This window comes from Hevea brasiliensis, unplaced genomic scaffold (assembly GCF_030052815.1).
Source record: "Hevea brasiliensis isolate MT/VB/25A 57/8 unplaced genomic scaffold, ASM3005281v1 Scaf283, whole genome shotgun sequence".
Lineage (NCBI taxonomy): Eukaryota > Viridiplantae > Streptophyta > Magnoliopsida > Malpighiales > Euphorbiaceae > Hevea > Hevea brasiliensis.
The window spans coordinates 62519-73358 of NW_026614788.1; the positions used below are offsets into that span (position 1 = coordinate 62519).

At 33.1% G+C, this 10840-nt stretch overlaps 1 protein-coding gene and 1 long non-coding RNA gene across 2 annotated transcripts; both read right to left on the reverse strand.

Moving 5' to 3' along the window:
* Positions 1-1543: 1543 nt before the first annotated feature.
* On the reverse strand, positions 1544-2216 carry LOC131176934 (uncharacterized). Its single transcript, XR_009146734.1, has 2 exons — positions 2068-2216; positions 1544-1913 (listed from the first exon to the last, which is right to left on the reverse strand). It is a non-coding gene; the product is annotated as an uncharacterized LOC131176934 (long non-coding RNA).
* A 4077-nt stretch (positions 2217-6293) lies between these two features.
* On the reverse strand, positions 6294-9396 carry LOC131176931 (MDIS1-interacting receptor like kinase 2-like). Its single transcript, XM_058141951.1, has 2 exons — positions 6852-9396; positions 6294-6725 (listed from the first exon to the last, which is right to left on the reverse strand). Exons 1-2 carry the CDS (start codon positions 9394-9396, stop codon positions 6376-6378), a joined length of 2895 nt encoding a protein of 964 aa, XP_057997934.1. The 3' UTR covers positions 6294-6375.
* Between the last annotated feature and the right edge of the window lie 1444 nt (positions 9397-10840).

A 10840-nucleotide genomic window follows, 5' to 3' on the forward strand; every position in this document is an offset into this window, starting at 1 on the left:
ATGAATGAATTGGACAGAAATTGAATTGAAAACGTCTGATTTAGTTTTGGGTTAAATCATTTTTTTTTAATTTAAAAAAAAAAATTGATCTGCTAGATTTGAACCAAACCATATTGATCAGATACGATAAAAGATGAGAAGAAAGGAGTTATATGAAGGTGAAAGGTACAGACGAATCCTTGGTATTTGGTTGATTGACAATGGGAAATTGCCAAATAGGTAGTGGAACGTAATAAGTACAAATTTCATCGTCCCAAAGATCTTCAATTGTCTTGGATAGACTTGTTGTCTCTTTAACATAAACCTCTCCTTTCGTGATCTTCCTTACCTCCAATTTGTCAATGCCGACAAAATCTTGATCGTCCAATTAGAGATCTCAGGCCTCCATGTTTCTGATTGAAGCTCTTTACAATGCTGCTAGCCCCCTTGGATAAGCCCCACAACCTGAAAAAAAAATCTTAAAAGGTCGGGCTCTATCGTTACTTAAAGATGTTTTAAAGCTCAATTGGCTAAATTGAATTGGCTTGATCTTTGGACTTAGTAGATAGATGATACAGGTAGTAACGTCGATTTTCATTACCAGAGATGAAGTGGCATTGTGTTTAAGAGCAATGGATTTTACGATTGGGCTTTCAGCCACACACTTGTTTCCATGAATTTCGAGGCCCACCAAGTGGTGAACGGGTGCTTACCCCTTAGTGCTTGACTTCTATCGATTCGTGATATATCCATTTGTGATATGTCAAGTGGTTTGAGTTTCACTAAAAGTTAAATTACAGAACACAAAAATAAATCGTATATTAAATTTTAAAGTATATTTGATAAAAAGTTAAAAAATCAAAAGTTAAATGTTATTCTTATAAATTTAACTTTTAATAAGAATAATTATCAATCTAAACTTTTAAATGATAACATTTAACAATGAGAAGGCATAAAAAGTTAATTGAGTTTCTAAATAATATTAATAAAAGGTTAAAAATTATAAAGATAACAATTACTCCTTATTAACCTTGTATCAAAATATTTAATAATATTACGACTCTATTTAAAAATTATAATTTTATAAAAATTTAATTTAATTAATTTTTTTATTAATTTTTATATTTAAAATAAAATAATTCAAATTCTTTTTTATTTAATCAATCTTTAATAAAATAGATTTGATTAGTATATAAATAAGATTAGGGCTTAGTAATAAGACCCATGATTAGCATTATAATTATTCCCAACTTTTTTCTATTTTATTGTTTAACCAATTAAATCTTAAGTTGAACTTCAATTTGATATTAAGAAGAAAAATAAATAAATAAATAAATATATAATAATAAAAAGTGATTTATTTAAGTGTCAACGAGACATTTAATAGTTAAATAATTGCTTAAAAATTTTATTTTATTAATGGTCATTTAGGTTATCAGTCATTTTTATGAATTATGAAACTCTAATTATCATGCTATTAGCTATTAAATATTTTCTTTTTTTAAATTATTGATATAACGAAAAAAAAATTATAATAATTAAATGGGATTTTGCTAATCCATGCATCGTAAAGTTTTAGATAAACCATCCATTTTCGTTTTTATTCTAAATAAGCAACAATTTACAAGTCCATACAAGGCAAAGATCACATCAGAACTTCAGCGAGCAGATAGAAGATATCGCCAATAGCAATTGAGGGAGCTTGCTTGGCAGAATCCAGGAAAGAACTCCAGCAGACAGATCCACTTGCAGATATTAAATTATCGTAGCAAATGATCTTCATTATTCCTTTCTTATAATTATTCAATTAATTAAGCATTGCAAATTAAAATTAGGCGATTTTCCACCGGAAGATTGCATTAAAAGAAGTTAATGAACAGCAGGAGGCGTAGTAGTCCTATAGTGGCCATCCCAAGGATCATCCATCGCCTTAACTGCAACAAGAAGGAGAAGAAAAATATCATATACTTCATTTCCTTCTGTAACTTCAAATGTGTGCACTTAAAATTCCATGTAAAAAGAGATACTGCAAAAGCTGAAAGCTATAATTATGAGTTGATTCAGGAACCAATAGAATTAGGTACTTACCAGTCACATGAGGCCTGGAAGACTCTAGCAGATCCCTTACTCCCATTGCAGAGGCCAAGAGGAGAATGAAAATCAAGAAAACCTGCCAGAGAAACAAAGTTTTCTTGGAAGCCATTTTCTTAATATACAAATTGAGTTCATCTTTTCTACATTTATAGCCGCTAATAGGCTCCTTAGGAAGACCTGCTTAATTTCAATTTCAATGTAAACTGTTCTTGCATGAGGAAGACTTTTTAAGAGCTAAGAGCCTAAGACAGACAAATTTCAAATTCTAAGACTTTTTCCTTCTCAAGGCGATTGAAAGTACGGGTGTAAATGAACTAATTTGCTCGTAAGTTGCTTGAGGCTTAACTCAATAAAAACTCAACTTATTTTATAAACAAGATAAGTTTGAGCTTTATTTTTAATCTTGTTTTAATGAACAAGTCAAATTCGAACTCAACCAACTTGTTAATGCTCACGAAGCCAACCATTAAACAAATTCGTGAGCAAATTCATTTATTAAAATATTTATATTAATTATTGTATTTTATTATATTATAAATATATTTATTTTATTTATAACCGTTCTAAAAATAATATATTATTGAAAACTATGATATAATTAATATATAAAATATAATTATTTATAATTTAAATTTAATTATTTATGAAAATTAAGTTAATTAATTTATAAATAAGAGCAAATCAAAATTATATAGTTTGAATTTCATAAACTTAAAATTAAATAGAGTTGTAAATAAGTGAAACTCCTGCAAATTACTTGAGCCTCAATTAAATAAAAACTCAATTTGAGAAGGCTTTTTTTTCTAAACAAGCTAAGTTTTGAGTTTATTGATACTTAGTTCGTTTTCTAAATAAGTTGAGATTATAAAAATTTTGTTAAATTAGGTCTAAACTCTTCAAAAATTCGATTTGGTTGGATTAATTTACACCTTAGCTGAAAGCAGGAAACAACAGGTAATGATTTGTTCTTTACAGGACTGCCCATTATTCTTAACTTTTGATCCAAAGTAAGAATGAATAAAAATTCAAATTCTTAAGAAATAAAAATAAATTGAATAAAATTAACGAAACCTATCTATTTGATTTGACAATTCAATATTCAACAATTTGACAAAATAATTCCCTAACAGTAAGAAAGAAAACTAGCAGAGAAAGGGCATACCGTTAGCGGGTTGAAAAGGGCGTGGGGTTCTTTTGTCTTAAGTTCCAAGTCTACAGTTCAACAACTCCAAAGGACATGGAATAGGCTTGATAGCAATTGTGAGGTTAGTGAAACAGGAAAATGAAATCTTTCTCGATTTGACCAATTCCTCAGTTTGCATTATTTTTATTAACACTAATTGCATGTATGCGTACTGTATGGTTTACATTATTAATTTATTTTTTTTTATGGGAAGATAATTATATTAATAGAGGTGTTTTTATTTATTTTAAATATTATTTTGATCATAAAAATTTATATATTATGAATTAAGTGATAATATTAATTAGATTATGATTAAATATTTATGCGTTTTTATTAGATTAATAGTAAATTGTACTACATTGCTTGCATATATAATTAAAAATTTTGCATGTAACATTTTTTTTATGCTGAATATTATATTTATATACACTATAAATGTGTTGTGAATTATGTATGTAAATAGCGTTTTTAAAGTATTATTATTATAATTAATATTTTTAAATATTTAAGAATAATTTTTATTCGTAAATTAAGGAGACGTACCTGATTGTTTGATTTTCATGTTATTCATTTTATCTCTTGCAATTTTCTTCGTATTAATTACATCATTAAATTTTAAAAGTCGATTGTGTGTCATTATTTTTCAGTTTTGTGGTTTTTAATGGCAATTGGATTTTACTCTCATGACTGCTACTATTTTGTTATAATAAAAAAAGCCACCATTTCTTAGTTTTGTGGCGGAATGCACCATTTTACCCTTCAAGAATACATTATTTTATCTCTCAATAATATATTATTTTACCCATCAATTTTACATATAAAGGCTCGTAACATTTTAAACTCTCAAAACATTCTATTAAATACCTTAATTTTATTATCCGAGTCAGCATGACGCGTGAATAAACGCACAATGGAATGATTGAGAAACTTAACAAATGCTAACATAAAAAAGAAAAAATAGCATAACATTAAAAAGTTTCTAACAAATTGATTCCCTCCTAGGGATTTAATTGGGATTTAGGAATTGAAGATTTAATTTCATCTACTTTGTTATTGTTCTTCTATCATTCTACTACCCATTTTTGTTAGTCTATAACAATCAGAAACAAAGAAAGCAACTTGTAAAGTCACCGATGGAAGAGGGTTAAAAGGATTTTGCAATTCCTTTTTGTCATTGTGAAAAAAGTAGTGTTCTAAAATATTCTTGGACCAATATGAGTTCTAAGAGGAGATTCTTTGAGTGTAGGTAATATGGGATGAATTTTATTTTTCACAATTTTAATATTACAATAGGCTACTAATTCATTGACAAATATGGGTTTGCCTCAATTTGGGCCTATGATTTTTTCATGTAAGCATGAAATTATGGGACTATTGATGAGGGTAAGGTTGTATGAAAATGAGGCAAAGGGGCCTAAGAAAAAAAGAAGTGCAATAGAGAGGTAGATTAATAAAAGATATAAGTAAAGGGAAACTTTATTCTTCAAATCTCAATTTTTCTTTTTCCTTACCCTTTTTTTTATTCTTCAAATCTCGATTTTTGACTCCGGCTCATTGGGAAGAGCAGCGACGGTTTCCACTTGTTCTTGTATCCATTGCATTCGGTCACTCGTTGATGTTCGGAGTCAATTTTGCGTCGGTTAAAATTTTTGGAATGCAGTAGTTCGAATCCCCAGCGAAAATCCACCCCGTTTATGGACTTCATGTTCTTTTAAATTTGTTGAATTTTTTTTTTTAATTTGATGATGGATGATGATGAGGCAGACATGGGGAGTTTGTCCCAAAAGCAGAGTGAGAATGCTGTTGATGACTTCAGAGCTGGCAATATGTGGGTCTTGATTGCCACTGATGTTGTTGCCCGTGGTTTGGACTTCAAAGGGGTCAATTGTGTGATTAATTTTGATTTTCCAGATTCTGCTGTTTCATATGTTCATAGGATTGGTTGGTCTGGCAGAACTAGAGAAGCTATATATTACTTCCCATATAGAAGATGATGTTCCAGGTTTGGGTAGTATTGCTTGGCAGCCTCAGACTGTGGGGTTCTTGGATCATGGCTTTGCCCCAAGTGAAGTGGAGTCGGCACCGTCCAGAAAAAGAGTCAATTTCAACAAAACTAGACGATTATGAAGAGTAAAACGATATTAAAGCAAAATTTTGTATTGATATGTGCATTTTAAGAGTTTATCACAGAAAGATTCCGTTAAATTGAATCTCTAACAGAATATATCCACCTTTTGCACTTACAGTTTATCCATATCACAGACATGGGGAGAGGAGATATAAGAATGGGGAAGGGAGAAACGGGAGGCAGTAGAAACGGGGGGGCGAGACGACAGAAATGTGCAGAGAGAATGAGAAACAACAGAGGGAGGGAGGGAGAGAGAAACAGTAACGAGAGAGGTTTAAAAGTTTTCTCTCTCTTAATATAATTGAAATTAGTGAAATTAATTGTAGATTAGGAAAAAGAAATTTTCAATTTTGATGGAATTAAATTTAAGAGATTTTTATAAAAAAAAAATTTAAGAGATTAAATAGTTTAATTTTTAAAATATAATAATCTAAATATTATTAATGATAAAAATCTAAGGACTATATAATATATTTTTTTTAATAAATTGACGAGGCAACAGTGTATAATTGTTAAAACAAAAAGTTTTGAAGTACAATTATAAAAATGTGTAAATTTTGACTTTTTTCCTTATTTTCCTTTTTTTTTTTTAGAAAAAAATGTTAATATTCCCCTATCTGAATTTTCTCAGGATTTCTTATAAGAAATTTATTTCATAATTAATAATCAATTTTTAGTAATTGTTGTTCACTAAACATTCTTTTTTGCTTTGCTTCTCTAAATAAGCAAAGTTTAACCAAATGTAGTCTTCGTTTTTGCATTCATTAGTTTGAGATTTCAGATGTGTTCGCCAGAAATTTGAAGATGGGCTAACTTCCAATCAAACATAAAGAAGCTTAATGCTTTTCAATAATAACAATAATAATTTTAAGAACTGCATATTTTTGTAATATAGTGCAAGGGCGATTCAAAGATGGACATTTACATGATACATATAAATTAAGAAGTCTAATTTCTAAGCTGGCCAGAAATTCTGGAGCCAGTCCAATTACAAATTTCTTAAACCAAGTGGACTACCGTATAAGATTCCCGAATCAGAACTGGCCTTCTTTTCGAGGAGCTGAGATACAGTTCTCATGGATGGTCGAGATTGAGGATTAGCTCGTAAACATGAGAGAGCGATAGTTAACAAACAGGACAATTTATCAGCAAGTTGCTGGCCTGGGGGAAGCGAGAGACGTGCATCTAACACATCTTCTAAGTGGATGCATCGGTCAGTCAATGATTGTAGACACGATATGAGTTCTCCTGGATGCTTTCCGATCATAACTTCTAATGTCAGAACACCAAAGCTATAAACGTCACATTTCTCGGTCACCATGCCTGTGTAAGCAAGCTCTGCAACAAGTAATGAACACTTATGCGTGTTAGCAGGACTTGGAATTTTGCTGGAAGCACAAAAGGTAAGCAGCCCAATGGAGTAAAATTCAGAAGAGCACAAATTAATATAGATTTGTAGCTTACCTGGAGAAATATAGCCATATGTGCCTGCAATTGTTGTCCAATTAGATGAATCAGGCTTCAAAAACCTAGCATTGCCAAAATCTGAAACATGAGCCTCAAGTTCAAAGTTCAATAGGATATTTTTACTCGATATGTCTCGATGAACTACAGGTGGATCGCAATCATGATGCATGTAAGTTAAAGCATGAGCTACACCTTTAATAACTCTAATTCTCTTTTCCCAATCCAAATCCTTCGCTCCTTTGTCGCTGCTTAGCATGTTAGCCAAGCTACCCTTTTCTATGAACTCATAAACCAAAAATATATGCGTTCCTCGAGAACAGAATCCATGGAGTTTCACAATGTTACGATGGCGCAGCTCTGATAAAGCTGCTACCTCGTTGCTAAAACTTCTTAACCTCTCAACCTCTCCATCTCTGCTCTGATAATTCAGCTTTTTCACAGCTAACATTTGAGAACCTGACATTTCCACTTTGTAAACCTTCCCCGTTCCCCCCTCTCCAATGCAGTACTTGTCATTGAAGTTTTCTGTGGATTTAATGATGTCTTCATACGCAATCCTCCCATTGAAATAGCATATCGAGAATGGATCTTCTCTGCTGCTTGATTTGCTTCTATCTTTTGGCATATTTCTTGATCTCCATCTCCGGAGAAATCCAAGAACACCAACTAATGCAAGTGAAAGGAAAAGTCCACCTGCTATCGGAGCAACAACAATTACAACTCTGTTTTTCTTATTCCCATCACTTTTTCTCTCAGGTATGGCGTTGCACGGTCTCAGACCTTGGACCAGACCACTGCATAAGTCTTTATTGTTGCTATAAGCACTTGGCTGGAATGAACGGAAGATGTTGCTATCAGGAAGTGGACCCTCTAAATTGTTGTATGAGAAGTTGGCATCAATCAAACTCCACATGCTGCTGAGAGAAGCAGGAATTGAACCACTGAGATTATTGCAGGATAGATTCAGTCGTTCTAAACTCGTAAGCTTCCCAAGCTGAGAAGGTATCCCTCCAGTGAGAAAATTATAGCTCAAATCTAGCAAATCTTGTAAAGCTACAAGATTACCAATTTGATATGGGATTGTCCCGTTCAAGTTATTCTTGCCCAAGCCTAACAGTTGAAGTCTAGTGCAGTCGCCTATTTGATACGGAATTGGCCCACTCAACATGTTCATAGAGAGGTCTAGAAACTGCAGGCTGGAAAGTTCTCCAATTTCAACTGGCACCTGACCTGAAAGCCTGTTATCTTTCAGGCTTAGATCCAACAGTTTGGATAATTTTCTGAGTTGCACCGGTATCTCTCCAGAAATTTGATTGGAAGAAAGGTCAAGCACTGCTAGCCGGTTCAGTTGACTAATCTCAACAGCGATTTTACCACTCAGCATATTCCCAGCAATTCTCATAACTGTGAGGTTCTGGCATTCTCGCCAATTCGCGGAGAGCTCACCTCTAAAATTGTTGAAACTTAGGTCAATATAAGTGAGATTTGGATATACTCCAAAATCTTGGTCTAGAGCTCCCGTGAGATGGTTATGTTCAAGCCTGACTCTGTACAAGTTATGGCAGTTTTTTAGGCTTACTGGGATTGGACCAGAGAAATTGTTGAAGGCAGCTGTGAAGTTGATTAGCTTTCCACCTTGGCACACTTGTTGTGGCAATTGGCCAGTGAAGTTATTCTCAGAAAGGTGAAGAACAGTTAACGATGAAAGATTGCCCAATTCTGGAGGCACAAAACCGGTCAATTTGTTTGTGATCAAGCGCAAATCAGTTAACTTGCTTAATCTGCCTAAATTTAGTGGGATGTTCCCAGACAGGAGATTGCCGGAAAGGCGCAGAATGGATAACTCACTCAAATTTCCTAAAGATCGAGGGATGGGACCATAAAAATGATTCTCATCTAGCGCTAGAAGAGACAGATAATTCAGGTTTCCTATTTCTTGAGGAATCCTGCCACCAAGCCCTGTAGTTTGAAAGAGTAAATTTTTTAGGCTAACAAGGCCTGTTTTGGCAGCACCTGTTCCATCAGGGAACAAGCGCGGGTCTAGCACACCAGTAATATTGTTTCGAGAAACGTCAAGCTCGTAAACCTGAGTGAGATTGGCAAGAGAAAGAGGCAGAGTGCCGTTAAGAGAGTTGGTGGAAAGGTCAAGGAATTGCAGTTTGGAAAGTAACCCAATGTTGGACGGAATGGTGCCTGTGAGTTGGTTTACTTTAAGATCAAGACGAAGAAGATTTGGGAAGGAAGAGAAATCTAAGAATTGGAGAGTACCTGTCAAGCCTGTGTATGCAAGATTTATTTCAGTAACACTTCCTGCATCATTGCACATTATTCCTCGCCATTCGCAATGATTTGTGTTACTGGAATTGGCATCTTCCAGGGAAAGTCCCCATGACTGGAGAATTGACTGATTTCCCAGGCTTTCTTTCCACTTGAGGAGGGCCAGAGCCTCTGCTGTTAAAGCGAAGCTTGCTTTACAGGAAGATAATAACACTATCCAAGAAACGAAAAGCGCATATGAGACACAGTTCCCTTGGTTGGCCATAGCTGAGAAGGTTCTGTTTTCCCGCTAGCTAGTTGCTGGACATTTATCTCATGTGCTAACGCATGGCTTACGTTTTGTTTCATTTGGACTAATTACCTCCAGCAAATACTAGCATCTAGACCCGGATATTGGCCGTTTCGGACTGGAACTAGATCGATTTAAACTGGATTGAATCGAGTAAATATGGATTTGACTTAAAAAATGAATGAATTGGACAGAAATTGAATTGAAATTGTCTGATTTAGTTTTGGGTTAAATCATTTTTTTTTTAATTTAAAAAAAAAATTTGATCTGCTAGATTTGAACCAAACCATATTGACCCGATACTGAAACAGAACCAAAATTTTGAGGGGTTTAAAGACCAGTTTAAGTTCATCCATTCGGTAAACTTTGAACTGAAAAATTAAATACTGCACAAACTATGATTCAAGTTAGTGTTTTTAACACGGATGGCAATAGGTAGGGTGTCGCAAAAATCACCTACCCAAATTCAATTAATATTTTCAAAATTTAAATTCATTTTAAACCTGATTAAAATTTATTAAATCAGTCTCAAACTCAATTATTATTATTCAAAAAATACCTGAACCCATTTAATTTTATATATTTTGATTAAAAATTTACATAAAACATTATTTTCATTAATAATTTACATTTTAAAAATTTAATAATTTCATAAGATATATAAAAATTTATAAATATTATTCTAAGAAATATATATTTATATTTAATTAAATATTTATATAAACAGATACTTAACATGTAAAACTGATGCATGCATTTTATATCATCATTTAGGTATAATTTTTGCACATAATTTACCCTTATTCATAGCTATTATTTTAGATATTAGTATATATTTAGTCAATTTTGCAATTTTCACATTTCTTAGTTTAATTTTTGGAATTTATTTGCTTTGTAGGTTAAACTGAGAAATTTGATGAATTTTGATCGAGTAGCCATTTGGAGGATATTAAAATCGAATTGCAAAAATTTTGAAGTTGAGTAAAAAAATGGCCGAGAGCGACACAACCTGCAGCACAACCGAATTAGCTTATGTCGCAGGTTGTGTCGATCGTCAGATATTCACGCCGAGAGCGACACAACCCGCGACACAACTGACTCGGCTTATGTCGTTTTTACTGGACATTGTTGACGTGGCATTTCCGTTACTCCACCTTTTTACCTCACTTTCTCCGGATCCTTCCCTTTTACCCATTCTAGAACAGTCCCTTAGCCTATATAAAGTGCCCTTTATCACTTTCTTTCCATAGAGAGCAAGGGAGGCATTTTTAGAAAGATAGAAAAAGGGAAAGGGAGGAGCATCTTCTGCATCTTCTTCCAGCAGCAGCAAGGATCACGTTTACGCACTTTTCTCGCAGAGATCCTTCCGCAATTTGTCGGGTTTTTCTACCCCTTTAGCTTACATTTCCATTATTTCTTC